Source organism: Peromyscus eremicus, chromosome 14, assembly GCF_949786415.1.
Source record: "Peromyscus eremicus chromosome 14, PerEre_H2_v1, whole genome shotgun sequence".
NCBI lineage: Eukaryota > Metazoa > Chordata > Mammalia > Rodentia > Cricetidae > Peromyscus > Peromyscus eremicus.
Window position 1 is genome coordinate 79,507,229 of NC_081430.1, and position 16,882 is coordinate 79,524,110.

General features: G+C 38.8%; 1 protein-coding gene across 1 annotated transcript in view; it reads right to left on the reverse strand.

The window, feature by feature from the left end:
• Nucleotides 1-217: 217 nt before the first annotated feature.
• The window catches only part of Synj2bp (synaptojanin 2 binding protein), a 33,334-nt gene continuing 16,669 nt past the window's right edge, over nt 218-16,882 (reverse strand). The window contains exons 2-4 of the mRNA XM_059279960.1: nt 10,502-10,638; nt 2,502-2,597; nt 218-764 (exon numbers count right to left, since the gene is read on the reverse strand). Of these exons, the coding sequence (XP_059135943.1) occupies nt 624-764; nt 2,502-2,597; nt 10,502-10,638 (374 nt within the window). The 3' untranslated portion in view covers nt 218-623. The remainder of the gene's footprint in view (nt 765-2,501; nt 2,598-10,501; nt 10,639-16,882) is intronic.

Here is a 16,882-nt window from a genome sequence, read left to right on the forward strand (position 1 = left end):
TGTTCATTAGAAACCCAGGAACCAGTATGGTTTTGTCACCTTTTATAAGGCATCAGTGTTATGTTATCATATATGCATATGTGTACTACTGTATATATTTATTTTCTTTTTGAAGAAAGTTAAAAAAAAAAACAAACTTCATTCGCCTGTGTCCAATATAGGCATCTAGGTATAGAGTTACAAATTAAAGGCCACAAACACTTCACAAGGAAAAGCATTAAAAGGAAAAGAAAAAAAGTAAAAATCAGCTCCTCCTTCCATGTAGCACAGCTAGCCTTCAAACATGCCAGCTAATTAAAAGGTGTCATCCATGGTGACAGGAAGACTGAGCTTTTCCTCTTTGGGTGATAGCTGAATTTTTATTGGCAGTTCTAGTAAAAACGTAACTTCTCATTTGTTCTTAGCAAGGCTTCTCCCTCCCCCACAAGCTTTTCTTCAAATAATACCTTTACCCTCCCATTCGAATTCGAAGTCTTGGCAAGTTTGAATAGCAAGGTTTTGAGTGGTAATCAGTCACTTTAAATCATGTGTTGGCTATGTAGAGGAGAAAGGATATAGGAGACTGGCAGGGGAGGTGAGTGAGAGAAATAGTTCATTGGACACACTGGAAGACAGCAAGCATTTCAAAGCTGTTTTCGGTATCTCACAAAGGCCCAAACTGCAACCATGGTGAGGGCAAACACTGGTAGCAGCACCATGGCTACAGGAATACCACTTGGTTCTCCTTCACCTCGATGTACTATAGGTCCATTCTGCACTGGTAACTGAAAGAGAAGGAGAAATATTAAATCTGACTACTGTATATGCCACAACTAAAATATCCAAGTTGACAATTACCTGGAGGTGTAGTCTACACCATCCAAAGCTATAAACCCCACACAACCTAGCAGAAGGAGGTCTTGTCCTAGCTGATGCATCACTTTCACAGATACTCTGGGAAGAACAGTTCTGATAGGGAAGCATTTAACTTTGCTTGGTACTGACTTAATGGGACCTCACAGGGTAAAGTAAATCATTTCTGTTTCTATAATGCCTCTATCTTGCTATATATGTTTCCTATCAAAAAATGAAGGGATGAGATGAAATCTATGATCCCTCAGGAAGCCTGGACATTGCTGAGCAGCAAAGGGAGAGGAAAGAAGACTTCTTTTTGGAAACATTTACTTACAAAGAATATCAGTCATTAGAATACAGTAAGAGCAGATCCAGACAGTGTCAGCACAGTTACAATGACATTACTTAGAAACACTATACAGCTTCCAAGTCATCCTCTTGCTCCGAAGATGGAACCTTGTCCCCATGCCTAAGTTTGCAATGCTATCACACTCACATTCTGTTTGCAACTCTGGTTGCTTTCTTGGATAGCTTTATATTTTGCCTTTCTTATTTTTCTTTTCTTTAGTTTTTGTTTTCTTTAAGACAAGAGTCTCACCATGTAGTTCAAGTTAGCTTCTGTTTCTCCAATTTTTTACTAGCTCCTCTTAATTTTCTTGAGCCTTTGAATCCTCACTTGGCCTCTTAGCAAACAGCAGACCAAGTTAAGAAAGAATCATAGGCACAGTGAACTTGGGCTATAGATGAACTCAGAAATCCCTGGTGCTGTAAGAGGAACTCGGACCTCCTTCCTATCATCCAAATTATCAGTGGTAGCATACGCCTTTAATCCCAGCACTCAGGAGGCAGAGCAGGCAGATCTCTGAGCTCAAGGCCAACCTGATCTATGGAGTGAGTTCCAGAACAGCCAGGGCTACATAGAGAGACCCTGTCTCAAAAAAACAAGAAAGAAAGAAAAAAGAAGCAGATGTAAGGAGTCTCAATTCCACTTCCTTTTTCTTAAGAGCTGCCCTTCAAGTTGCACTCAGGTCTCAGCCAATGTGGTCATGGAAGGAGAAGCCTTATAACAGGAGACAGAAAACATAACCATCTTTGTAGTCATAAATAAGAGTTTTCAAAGGTACACAAATAGTGCTTTCCCTAACAAAAAGTGAAAGTGATTCTATTTTCTTTCCATTTTTCACTTGATTAAACTTTATCTTTTTTAAAAAAAATTACACTGAAGGTAGGACCTGGGTTCCAAGTATAGTGTTATACACTTCTTTTACTGATAAACAGAAATGCCAAAGGACTCCTGCATATGCTAGACAAACCCTACAAAGCAGTAATAGCAAAAGAAAAAAAATAAAGCAGACTTTGGGCTGGAGAGATGGCTCAATGGTTAAGAGCACTGGATGTTCTTCCAGAGGTCCTGAGTTCAATTCCCAGCAACCACATGGTGGCTCACAACCATCTGTAATGAGATCTGGTGCCCTCTTCTGGCCTGCAGGCAGAACACTGTATGCATAATAAATAAAATCTTTAAAAAAATAAATAAATAAATAAAATAAATAAACAAATAAATAAATAAATAAATAAATCAGACTTTGGAGATTACATCCACAAGTTTATTCACAAGTGCAGTGAGAAAGCCTACTGTCCCATATCTGGCTGAAAGTGATACCTACCCTATGCTGTACTCTCAGGGACACAGCATATCCCGCATTACGAAAGAGGTCTACAGCATCCTGGTGTAACAGGTTCTTTAAGTCTCGGCCATTTACCTTTCAAAAACAGCAAGAAAGAGAGCTAAGAAAGGCAAGGGACTAAGTCTCATAAGTGAACAATTTACTTTCATGCAGGCAACCATCCCTTTATTAAAAATGAAACCAAACTCTTTTAGGGCAAATCCCAAGGGCTAGGAGTATAGGCTAAGTTACTTAGCACTCAGGAGGAAGTTTCTTCATTTTCAAAGTTAGGTTTTCCTACAACTTAGGATCCATGAACCATCTGAAATGAACCCATATTTAAATAGATTCCTTTCTCTTCCTTCTGAGCTTCTGTGCTTATCTTGTTTGGATGTATGGGTTTCTGTTACTGTATTTGCATAGCACCTGTGGATATTTGTCTGTTTCTATATAGCTAACGTCAGGAATCTTCTAGGTTATCCCCTTATCCTTTATAATATTCCTAATTCTCAGCATTTCTAGCTTCAGCCCTGGAAACCTAATTCTATGTTCCCAAATTTATTTCCATATTGTGTAAATCTACACTAGCCCATTCTAGTGAGCTTATCTTATTGTGAACAATTTCCATTGGTTCCATTTATATTCCTGTCCTCACATTTACTAAATATCTATGTATATGATGATACGCACCTTTAAGATCACTTGATGTAGGTCATTCCTACTACACAGAGGTGACAAAGTACTCTTTTTGGTATTAGGAATCACAAGTGGTATCAATACTGCACTCAGTAACTCAACACACGCCACTTTGTGCAAGACTGCATATTTTTTTATACATGTCACTGTCACTATTAACAGCACTAGCAGTAAGAATATTTAGATTTAGTAGATTCTGTACTTTACATACACTATCAAATTTAATTCCTACAGTTACCCTATGAGTTAGACCACATTTTTATACTAACTTTTCTTAATGAAGTAATTGACACAGAGATCCTGAGTGTAGAAGCTAGGGCTAGAGATTTTAAATACTGGAATGAAGAAGTTTCCTTGCATTTCACTGTTCTTTGAATGCTCCTATTTTCCCACCCTGACCTGCTAACTGCCCCTTAGCTGAAGCTGAAGCTATTTACATGTCTGCTCTTCTCAGCATTCTCATCACAGTCTTAGGTTAGGTTTTAGACAGAGTGAGTTGGTCAAGAGGGTACTGAGACAGATCAAGCCTGTGTGCTGTTCTCATTTGTTGGAAGCCCAGGAAAAGTCCAGTGGGGGAGCTTATGTACATGGTCCTGACCAAGTCTGTTATTGAGAAGTGGATATGGAGCTTGAGAAACACAGCAGCTGGGGAAATGTCCCACTCACAATAGGTGAGACAGTAGTCAACAGAAGAAAGTAGTCAGAGGCAGGCTTGATAGCATTAGTGAGAATACATAGAGAAGAGTCTGATTACCCACCAGAAGTCCATCTCGGTGTCATCGTGAACCACTAGCCCCATCAAAACCTAATGTCTTCCTTCTGTAACAGATTTATAGTGTTCCTTCTACTCTTAAGTCTCGCTAGTATCTTTGATAAGTGAAGCTACCAACACTTGTATTTTAAAGACTGAATATTTTCAATAATTTCTTTTCAAGTTACCAATTGAGACAAACTCAGACATTAACATTAGACATAGTAGACAAATATCCAACTCTAAAAACCTGACCACAATTTCTGCTCTTCATACTTTTATTCCTCCATTAGATTTCCTCTTTATTGTTATCAGTGCTTTTAACCTCTTCATATTTCACTTGCATTTGCCCATCTAGGATTTTGGCTGTAAATTCAACAAAGCACCTCATAAATTATTAGAGTCTCTTGTCCTGGTTACCTGACATCTTTCCAGTCCTGGGAATACACTGCATCTATGTTCCTTGCTGTCATTCAGTTGAGTATTCCCACAGAAAAGCATGGTCACATTCTGTACACAGATCCAGGTTAGCTGCTACAGCTTATCTTTAAGACCGTTCTATTCATCAAACAAACTCATTAATAAATACTCATCAATATCTGCTACACATCTTCTCCATTATCCTGACCCTGATTCCCTTCAGCAGATTCCTTTGCTTTATCCTTTGTGAGAATACTGAAGGCAGCTCACTCTTTCCCTTTTATCTTCTCCCTCAAATTCTGATATTCCCTTGATGTTTCTTTTCTCTCATCTCTAATTAAGTCTATTATATTTATCAAGAATAACTCATTTACTATGTCTTTACAAAACTCAGTCACTCTCTTCTGATTTTATCTTTTGCTGCTCCTTCTCAACTAAAGCCACTATCCTCTACAAAGAAAACAATGCATGTACATAGCTGAACCCTTCCTCTCTTCTTTTTCTTCCCCTGCAAAAAACTGTTGAAAAAACCGTTTACAGGGCTGGAGAGATGACTCTTTGGCCAAAAGCACTGGCTGTTCTTCCAGACAACCTGGGTTCAGTTCCCAGCACCATGGCAGCTTACAACCATCTGTATCTCCAGTTCCAGGGGATTTGATGCCTTCATTTGGCCTCTGCAGGCACCCGGCACACACGTGATACACACATATCCATACACACAGGCAAAACACCATGCACAATAAAAAAAAAAAAACTGTGTGCATGTACTGTGTGTACTTCCTCCACATCCATTAAATATTTATTCCCTTCATAGATAAAGTGAAACAACAATCTCTCCTGAAGGTCAAATGGGACTTCAAATACACAACTCTTAACCACTTTCTCACAACTTGTAGACTACCTCCTTTTGTAATCATCTTCTATGTTAGATGATGAATATTTAGCTCTCTGTTTTTTTTCCTTGATTACTGTGCCATTCTCATTCTCTCTGTCTCTCTCTGTCTCTCTCTGTCTCTCTCTGTCTCTCTCTGTCTCTCTCTGTCTCTCTCTCTGTCTCTCTCTCTGTCTCTCTCTCTGTCTCTCTCTCTGTCTCTCTCTCTCTCTGTCTCTCTCTCTCTGTCTCTCTCTCTCTCTGTCTCTCTCTCTCTCTGTCTCTCTCTCTCTCTGTCTCTCTCTCTCTCTGTCTCTCTCTCTCTCTGTCTCTCTCTCTCTCTGTCTCTCTCTCTGTCTCTCTCTCTGTCTGTCTCTCTGTCTGTCTCTCTCTCTCTCTCTCTCTCTCTCTCTGTGTGTGTGTGTGTGTGTGTGTGTGTGTGTGTGTGTGTCTGTCTCTCTCTTCTCTCTCTCTTTCTCAAGGTAGGTATAAATTCTTGATTGTTAACTATTTTTCTTTCTGATTTTCTCACATGGTCATCTTTCAACATTTCCACCATATTCTCCAAAATAACTCTACTTATGCTTTGGGATTTACCAATGTCCTGCTGGATGCTGATACTTAGATAATCTGGATTATCTAAGTAGAATCCAATTCAGTATATCCAAAGTCTCTTTATAACTTTCCACAAAAGCAGAATATCCTAACTTCTCTCTTAATGACACTCCTACCCCTTCATTTAGATGTATAATTTTTAAACACTCTGTAGTCAGTTAATTGGCACATGTAATATCTGTCTTACAGCCTAACACCATGACTTTATACTATTTTCTCTCCTAAGGCTGCCAATTTAGGTTATGGATACTTAACTTAATTAGTGACTTTTTTCTGATTTACTTTCCAAAGTTTCTCCCCATTCCTACCTTAAATGCTATCTCACAATCCACTTTCCTACAATACAATTCTGTTAGTAACTATTGTACTGTTCAAAACATACAAATGAAACTGGTAAGTAAGGAAAACATGTGCTCTTAACTTACTACACTAATGTGAAAAGTTCTCCAGCACATCTGTTTAATCTCTCACTAACTTCCTTCCATATATGATTAACAAACTCCTTCATCAACAATACGAAATGCAGCTGACTAATGGTCCAATCTCTGCCACCACTATGACTTTTATAGGGGGCTGGTCAAAATGGAACACTCATATCTGTAGTATACAAGAACCAGCCACATTGTCATGAACTTCATAAAGATATAAAGTTCACAGAGGAATGACTATTCTTTACTAGCTTCCATCCCTTCATTCGGGCACACAGGAGAAATGAGAAACTTACTTCTATCTTTTCTTTACCATAAAAAATATCCTCCCCGCTTCCTGTATCAAACCATTCTTACCAACACACACAAAACAAACAATGGGTGAAGCATGTCTAGTTCTTCAGATTCATTAAGAACCCCTGCTTCTGCTTCATTCAGAGTGTAAATGATTGTATTTTTATAAGTATTTACATTGTTTAGTTAAATTTTTATTATTTTTTGGTATAAATCATATGCAGTGGCCATAGAAAATTAAATTCCAGGGCTGGAGAGATGGCTCAGAGGTTAAGAGCACTGACTGATTTTCTAGAGGTCCTCAGTTCATTTCCCAGCAACCACCATCTATAATAAGATCTGGTGCCCTCTTCCGGCCTGCAGGTAGAATACTGTATACATAATAAATAAATAAATCTTAAAAAAGAAAATTAAATTCCACTTCTTATGAGAAAAGAAGAAACTGCACAATATAGCATGCAGTTTTTCCATTCCAGAACTTGATCAAGACAACATATGGAGCATATTTAGGGAGGATGAGAAGAGTAAATTAAGAGTGTAATAACTCATAGGAAATTTATATTTAGCGACTCTCTTCATTATCTATATTATCTATGTGTGCCTGTGTGCTAAAAAAGGAACAGAGTTTTAGTCTGATAATTTAGGAAATGTTAGAAAAGCACAGAGCACATTTTACAACACGGAAAGTATTCCACAGAAATAGGAAAACCAATTAGAAATAAACTGAAAGGGCTGAAGAGATACAGCAGAACACGAACTAGCATGTGCAAGGCCCTGCACCAATCCCTAAAACTGCAAAATAACTAACAGAACAAACTAAGCTAATCAGTAATTTAGCTACATTTTATAGCTACATCACAGGCAATAAAAAAAAAACTTAACTTTTCAAAGTAACAGCCGACAAGGTTCGCTTACAGACGAAGAGGCGTCACGGCCTGGCTCAGCAACAGCCACTACCTGCATCTTTTTTGTTTGCTTGTTCGGCTGCTTTTTCTGTTTGACTCCCCCCCCCCCTTTTCTTTCTTCCTTTTTTTGAAACAGGGTTTCTCTGTGCAGCCCTGGCTGTCCTGGAATTTGCTCTATAGACCAAGCTGGTCTTGAACTCATAGAGATTAGCCTGCAATTGCCTCCTGAGTGCTGAGATTAAAAGTGGGTTATACCATTAATTCGATCCTTTATAGAAAGATTAATTTCAGTTCTTTTACAAAGCCATCCTATCATCTACTAGTTATTCACTATGTAACTTCCTTTTTAGAGTAATTAATCTTACTTTTTCATTTACCTTTTAGGAAGACAATACAGTGTTAATCTTAGTATTAGTATTAGTTTTAGCAAAGGATCCAAATTCAGATAGATGAAAGGTTTATTTCCCCAACACTAGTTATGTGACTTGTAAACCACCTGACTTCAAACCTCAGTTTTCTTAGCTGCAAAATGAGCATAATGATTATACCCACTATATTATACTCTAATATTAGACAAGATTACATTGAAAGTTGTCATCTTGTGCTTTAAAACTGTTCATAATTCTTTTTTAGGTAATTCACCTTTAAGCAAAGCTTTCTAAAGAACATGACTCTCTTTTTAAGCTCTATACTGAACCCTATACTTTGCAAGTCTCTCTTCACTCAGAGTGCTAGTGTTTGGAGAGATTGTGATTTCTGTGTCAAAATACTAATTATACATTGTACCTTTAACAACTCACCCACAATTTTTCTTTTCTGTCCTATTGCAAAGTTAGTTTGTATTTTTACAACATCTTTCTTCTGAGAATGACAAAATACCTACTCCTAAATTCTTCATTATTGTTTTCATAACAAAAGCAGTTATCACTGTCCCTATATTGCAGTCTAATGTAGAGGGACTAGGAAAAGCTTAGTGGGCTGAAACATGGCAAATAATCAGTGAGCTAGACTAAAATAATGCCATCCATGGTAATTATATATTGGACATATTCTTAAGCTTCCTAAATTATTTTATATACCTTTCATAACTACTTGTCCTGATTTACGTGTATCTCTTTTTTTTAAGACAGGATCTTGCTAAGTAAGTAATTCATACTTGACTTGAACTCAAAATGTCCCTGCTTCTGCCTCCTGAGTATTAGAGGACTATAGGTGTGTGCTGCCATGCCTGGCTGTGTGTCTCTCCAAGGAGACATTCAAAACTGAACCAGATCTCTCAAATACGCAGATGTCAAGTGAAAAAAGGTATACATTCTTCCTGCCTTTATATACTGCTACCAAATGAATTAGATGGCAGAGAGGTATCCAAGAACCTGATATCTAAGAGGACCAGGAAACTTCACACATATGACTTTTATCACTAATCAACTGAACTCTATGACAGGCAATTCAAAAGATAAAAATTCAAAACTATAATAAAATCTTTTAAAAGGATATTGTTTTATGGAAGTTCTAAATCAAGTCTCCGACATAATAATTAAATCTTAATCAAATCTTGTCTTGGTCTACACTTCATTTACTTCAGCCTTTTACCAGTTTGGCCCTTTTGCCCTATTCAGTTCATAAGACAAAGTAGGAAATAACTTCCTCTTCTTTAGACCATGGGCCATGATACACAGCACATGTGGAAATGGGGCACTTCTGCCATGAGAAGTCCCATCCTACTTCAAATTTCTCTTAATTTGAGAACAGCCCTTTGCAGCTAGTCTGTCTCCCAGGAAATCCTCGATAACAGTTCACTCTCTCAGTACTTTCCCATTCTTTATACCCATTATGTGTGTTATTTCCATACAAATAAACTAAGCAATAGCAGCCCAAAGTATTAATTTTAAATAATCTATAGCATGATCTAACCTTTCCCAACTACCACAACTGGTAACATAATAACGACACTGTAATCAGTGAGTATAACAGAAATAAAAGAGACAGCCACAAATAGGAGTTTTTAAAGTTTTATTCTGCCTGGACTCTGATTTACATTAGGAGTATTCAATTTATTCTAAGACTAAGAGTCTGGGGCTGGAAAGATGGCTCAGCAGTTAAAAGCATGTACTATTCTTTCTGAGGACCTGAGTCCGGTTCCCAGCAACCACATGGAACAGCTCACAATTGCCTGTAACTCTAGCTCCAGGAGGATCCAATACCTCTTGCTCCGATGGGCACCAGCACTCATGTGCACATATCCCCCTACACACACAAATACACACACACATACTTAAAATAATAAATTATTTTAAAAGGCTAAGGTTCTGTGAGCCCATAAGACTGTATTTATTAGTCAACCTTTCTAAGTTTGCATGAATTTTCTGATTTGCTCATGTTAAGCCTATGTTAAGCACTGTACTGAGATATGGAAAGTTAAAAGGAAATCTAAATACTGTCTTTGAGTATATAAAAAACTAATAAGATTCATGATTACTATACAGTAAGAGACATTAACAGGATGAAATGGGAGCACAATTGACAGATATCCAAACTCTATTTCGATTTTTCATCTTAATACTGAGAAAGGAAGGGCCCTGAACTGAAGGAAGAAACGTAATCCTTACCTCCCTTTTTGAAGTTAAGACCATTAGTAAAGGCTGACAGCATCCCAAGAAAAGGCACAAATAAGTGTTTTAATCAACAAAAGAGAGATGATAAAGTTAACAAGACAAAAATGAAAACTGTGGGTTTAAATCTCCTTCCTCCAAACCAATCCTTCATCTCTACTTGCTTTATTTTTTTGAACTAGGGCAAGTAACTTCACATTCTATGTTAAATTTGCCTTATCTGTCAAGCAAGAATACTATCCTCTAAGACCAATGGTAAAGTTGGAAGACTCATCAATGTTCTTCCCATTCAATAATACAATCTAGGTAATTCATTTCCAAACAGGCAGATAGGAATCTTCCCAAGCAAGGGGTCAGAGGAGGTCAAGGGAGCAAAGTATAGCAAAGGGAGCCGAAGCCATATCTCACCGAAAGGATCTTATCACCCTCCTGGAGCCGCCCATCCCGGGCCGCAGCCCCATCCTCTTTGATGCGGCTGACGTAGATGCCACTGTCGTTGGAGACATACTGTTGATCTGTCCCACCGACGATGTTGAAGCCCAGCCCTGAGAAAATCATGGAGGAGTGAAGGAGAGGGGGTGAAGAAGAAAGAAAGATTAGAGGAGAAGAAAGGAGAGAAAAATGGTCTAGTGGGGAGGAGAGGCTGGCAATTCAGACTTTAAGGTTGGTAGTTAACACAGTCATTAGCAAAGTCAGTAAGTCATTATCAACAAAGGCCAAAGTACCTAGATTGCTAATTTGAACCAGGCAGTACCTAAATTACATACACAGTGATCAAAATGACTGGTCAAACATAATGAGCTATACATAACGTGGGAAAATATTAATGGTGAGTCCTGTAAGATATAAGTGTGTCTGCTCAGACTTAATGTTGATCCTGTTGTGACATTCAGATGACCCAAATCCTGGTATTCTTATATTAGTGTAACAGGGTTAGCTGTGCTCACAAAAAAGCTTTGTTTTTTAAGTAATTATCAAATAAAATGTTATCAATTTAGTGAGAAAAGGGTTGCTAACTGAAGCCTCTCCTTCACGTGTTTCTTCTGTCAAGATTTGGGAACACCTGTACATGCTAGTGTTTTGGAAGAAGCAGTCTTGGTAGTTTCTCTTTTTCTATTTTGTACCGGGATAGCTGAGTAGTGATATGGTTGTTAGCAGAAAACCTCAGAACTAGAAGAGCAACTGCTGCTTTACAGGAGAATCAAATCACCAAATTCACTCTTTCCTTTCTACATCGAGTACAACTGATCACATACCTGCACATAGCCAAGTTTACTCCCTGAAGAAAAAATAACTCCTTACTGATTGGTAGTTGTGTACCATCTTGTTCCTAGTCCCTGGTAACCACTATTCTATTCTTTGTTTCTCTGAGTTTAATTAGTTTACAAAAGTAAAATATTTCAGTTACAGAAGAAAGATTCTAGAGATCTGCTGTACAAGACTGTGTCTGCCCAAAATAATATATGGTATATTTTCAAATCTGTTAATAGAGTATAGCTAAGTTTCTTACTATAATAAAATATGGTAGGCAAACAAGTTAGCTGTTTAAAATTTAATTTTCATGAACCAACCACTAAGCTGTGACAAGGATTTTACTCTACAGAAATCATTTGATTTCTTTGAGGAAACTTTTAAAACTTATATACAAAAGAAAAAAAGGAAAAAAGGGAGAAAGAAGGGGTAAGAGAGAAAAGAAAAAGAAATAAGAGAGAAAAAGGAACCTATCTTCTTTATGTAACTACAGTCATAATTCAGGGACACAGTACAAAGAGAAGGAAGACAGCTGGAAACAATTTAAAAAACAAAACTGTGTTAGTGCAATGGGAAGGGAAAGTCAGTTATCAGTCTCCTAACGGTCTCAGTAGAGACCATATCACTAAAGAGATAGATGTAGGCTTTCTCTAAAGTCCTTTCCAGGGGTAGAATGAAGCTAAGACTCAAAGAACTAACACAGCACTATCAAATCAATCCACAATTTAATGAGAAATATAACCAAAGAAGAAACATCAGGAAGTTTATTATTTAAATAGCATACCTTGTACACGGAGTCTCTGCCACCAGATAGTTTTGTGGGTTTTTGTTTGTTTGTTTGCATTTGTTTGGGGATTTATGATACACAACAGAAAGAACTACTTCTAGGAGACTGTTTTCATACCCCTGGAGGGTAGGTTAGGAAAAACAGGAACTCTAAACTACTTATTCATTTTTTACATAATTCTTTTAATTTAAATTCATGACTGTAGGTTAAGTGGGGAGGGGCTGGTAAGGTAGCAGAAACCAGATCATGAAAGGCTTCATAAAGACTTAGAAATAGTGACAGGTTTGAGCAAAGGGCTGGGGCCAATCAGTTTCTCTCAATGCTGAAACAAACCAGAGGAAAGTCTTCCAGTGAAATTCAATGTTTCCACTACGGTGTGAGTCTCTCACCAAACAGTTAACCATCTTTGAAGATCTTGGAAATGAGGAACAAGTGTTAAGTGGCCAAATGAAACATAGTGATTTGCCAAATAGACTTTGTTCCAGGTTATTTAAAGCTACAGAACAGCATCTAAAAAGCAGTAAAAGAAACCTTACTAAGATCTATTATTCACGCCCCCCACCCCCCCACCCCCCCACCCCCAAGTACCACATTATAGTGGTACATTTATTTAACACATTGTTATTTCTGTTTAAGTGAACCAAATCACTTAAAATGAGAACTCTTAGATCAATTAAAGACCTTTCTTCAACCATATTTACAAAAATGAACTCATCTATACCTTAAATCTTGGGCAGGAGTGAATGGCAGTTACCAGAGCAGTGAGCAAAGGCATTATAGCTCACAGTTGAGGCTGGAGGTACAGCGCAGTGATAGAGCACTTGCCTAGAATGCTGGGCAATCTGCCGCAGCACTACCAATAAACAAACATAAAAATCTTAGCCCTCTATACATTTACATAATTCCTAGTCCAATTTGTTCAATAAAAATCACTGACCATTTACTAGTGGTCAGCCACTGTATTATGTCCTAAGGAAGATGGAAAGCTAAACTGTACTAAACTGTTCAGTTCTGACTTTAACCACAAACAAATGTATCCTTTTCCCTGTCCCTTTAAACAATGCATAAATCAGAAGAATTAGTTTCAAGTTCAACTCCAAAATTTACCAGATGTGGACGGAAACAAATCAGTTTAAATCTCATTTGCTTTCTTTTCTAGAAAAATAAGGATTACAAATTCTACCCTCTCTTCTTCAAAGGTAATTGTTAGACTCCAGTAACAAAATCTGAAAAATTTCTTTGTAAAACATAGTAACTGTTACATTTGGGAAAGGCACTACCAGTTTCTGTCAATAAACTAGTGACTGTTAAATTTCCAGTTAAGAGTCTGGTGGGGCAAGGAGGATGATGCAGACATGAAAATTCTTTTAAAACTGAGAAAACATAGGGATTAAAAAGTTACCCATCGCCAGGCGGTGGTGGCGCACGCCCTTAATCCCAGCATTCGGGAGGCAGAGCCAAGCAGATCTCTGTGAGTTCGAGGCCAGCCTGATCTACAGCGTGAATTCCAGGAAAAGGCACAAAGCTACACAGAGAAACCCTGTCTCGAGAAAAAAAAAAAAAAAAAAAAGTTACCCATCTATACATATAAAACATTTGATTAGAACTCAAATTCACTTGTAATTTATTTCCTAAGAATCCTCTTCAAAACTAGTTCATAGAGAGCTGGAGAGATGGCTCAATGGTTAAGAGGATTGGACTGGTTGCTTTTCCAGAGACCTGGGTTTGATTCCCAGAAACCACACAGTGGCTCATAACCATCTACAACTCCAGTTCCAGAAGCTGACCGCTGAAGGCACCAGGCTTGCATGTGGCACACATACATACATTCAGGCAAAACACTCACAAAAGATAAAAGTTTGTTTTTTGTTTTTTGTTTTTTTAGCAAGAGTAATACTTAAATCTGTAGTAAGTATCCAGCAAATGTACCAACCAACTAGAACAGGTTATCAGCTGAGACAACTGGAGGGGATAGATTAGTTATTTAGTATATATCAGCTAACTATCAGCAGCAACCAAGAAAATATTTTGTAAGCGGAGTGGGCATATACTTTGGTTTGTTGGGAATTTTGGTATACATCTACTGCCCTAGTATTATTAAGATTCACTTTTAAATTTCAAAAACACCCCAAGTAGGGCAAATGTGATTATCCCACCTATAAAAAATAATACAAGAATATATTCATTGCAACCCACAATGTACTAGTGTGGAAGTGACAGTTATCTAGGTTAGAGAGTAGATTAAAGTTAAAAAATTAGAATCATTTAATAATTATGTACAGTAACATGAATAGAATTCTGAAGTGTTATTTAGAAGACACATACAAAATTTTATTACCTATTTACAAAAAGGCACGCATATTTAAGGATGTGTAAAGATACACTGCAGTGGATACCTAGGAGAGGATACACTGTGCCATTACATTGAAAGACTAAAACCACAAAGGGACATTCTGATGCCAGTATCCTCCGAAGCCAAAGAGTGTAATTAATTCAGTCTCAGCACCTGAGGTCCCAAGTAAGTTATAGGCAAAGAGATAAGGAATAAGAGTGCAACTTAACTGGTCTTCTTTAATGGCAAAATTAAAATAAGTCTTTAATTATCTTACATGAGCAGTCTAAAAACACAAAAATATAACAATATAAAATGACATATATGTCATTTTAATAAAAAAAAAAATCTAAAAATGACAAATGGTTCACTGGTTAAGAACACTTGCTATCCTCACAGAGGAGCTGGGTTCAGTTCCCAGCAGCACATAGGAGCTCATACCCATCTGTAACGTTACTTCAGGGAATCCAATGCCCTCCTCTGGCCTCCAGGGGCATCAAGCATCCATGTGGTGGACATATAAACATGCAGGCAAACATTCATACACATAAAATAAAACAGACTCTTAAAAAAGAAGAATGCTAACAGTATAGGAGTGGCAGGGAAAAAAAAATGTGTCCAATTGAAGAGTCTTGTAAAGCTAAACAAGACATGCCTTCTTGACTCTAGGTCTGGACCCAGTTTACCATTAAGAGCAATAGCAAGAGCAGTAGCTTATATTTATTGAATACTTAATATGTACTAAATAATATGGTATACATTCTGTAAGCCCCTCAAGCCACTCCAGTGGCCAGGCCTTTCCCCTGAGGACCTCTACCCACCAGGATCCACCCACAGAACACTCTAACTGCCCTAACTGCTGGACCCTGACCCCACCCTGCAGAGTAAAAAGCCCAATCTCTGGACATGAAATCCCACCAATCTCCACCCTGGAAAACTCCACCCTGAAAAGGTCCACTCCCTTCCCAAGAAGCTCTATATAAGCCCTCTATCCTGTTCAGTTTGCTGCTGTTTCTTCCTTGAGCAAAGGCAGCCACCCTCCTGTTTTTTTTTTTCCTCTCAATAAATCTCTTGTGTGAGGTTTGTTGTGTGGTGTGACTTTGTGGTATTCCTTAGCTTCCAGATGCCAGGATACCTTTCCATCCAAGCTGCAATGCTTACAATTGGTGCTGTGACTCAGGCTCTCCTAGTGCCTGCATTTCCTCTCATGGTGTAAGCTTCACTGGGACCCTATCCCTCATCTCCAGTCCATTCGAAACAGACTCACCTTCTGTCTAACCAATCGCTCAGCACCCCATCCACCAGAATCAATTAGGTTAAGTTTTCCCTTTGGTCGGTTTAAATGTTTCTCTGAGTCTGAGGAAGTGATTGTTGAGTGTCCGGCACCCCTCTAGTACTCTTGGAAGTGGAGGTACCCCCAGCCACGGTCTTTAAGGCTATGGCTGGCCTTCTTCACCTGACCACACTTCTCCACCCATGGAACTGCAATCCGGCAGTTTCCTTAGGCCCAACTGGGTTATAGCATCCCTTCCTGTGCTACTCTGCTCCACAAAAAGGAGCCACAAAAGCTTCCTTTTTCCAGTCCTTTCCACTAGATGAGACTCTCCCCCTAAGCTCGGTTTTCTCTCGCCTCCTTACCTCTGTAGAAGCCCTGGTACCAGGCACTGAGTCTCTCTACTGTCTTAGCCAGGCTAAGCTTGCTACACTTGACCCCCATTGAGTTGGGTGATGACCCTCTGAAACGGCTTGGTCCTCGTTCGTTAGGTCCTCCCTGAGTCCAGGGAATGCCCATGACTACAGACTGCAGTGACCTTTCCCCTCATCTCTCTCATCCATGGGAACTCAGCACTCCATCCCCTCCCATACCCCCTTGGGATGCCTCTTAGAAAACCTCCAGCCTCTCCACCTGACGCCCAACCTGAAGGACACTAAATACTCGCTTTGCAATCAAATTTGGCTTCAGTACCCCTTAGATAATCAATCCAAAGGGCCACCTATTGGCACCTTAGATCCTATTATTATTTGGGACCTTTACATATACTGTGAGCGATTGGGGAAACGGAGATTTCCCCATTCCCTATTTCTCTGCTCCAAGTCCTGTTTGTTTTTGTCTAGTGTCTCTCCCCCACCCCCGCCCTTCACACACACACACACACACACACACACACACACACACACACACACACACACACTGTGTAAATGCCCTGTCTTTTAAGTTACCAAAGACAGATCTGCAAGTTTGTTGCAAAGTGGGAGCTAGGAGCGAGACCCAGCAGAAGGGGGAGAAAGCACAGGAGTAGGCCAGCTGCAGCATGCACACACCTGGCACACACTCCTCCCTGGCTGGTGCATCTCTCACTCAGCTCCTTCCTGTAGTGTCTGTTGTCTGTGTCCAGGGTTCAAAAAATTTCCGTCTTAA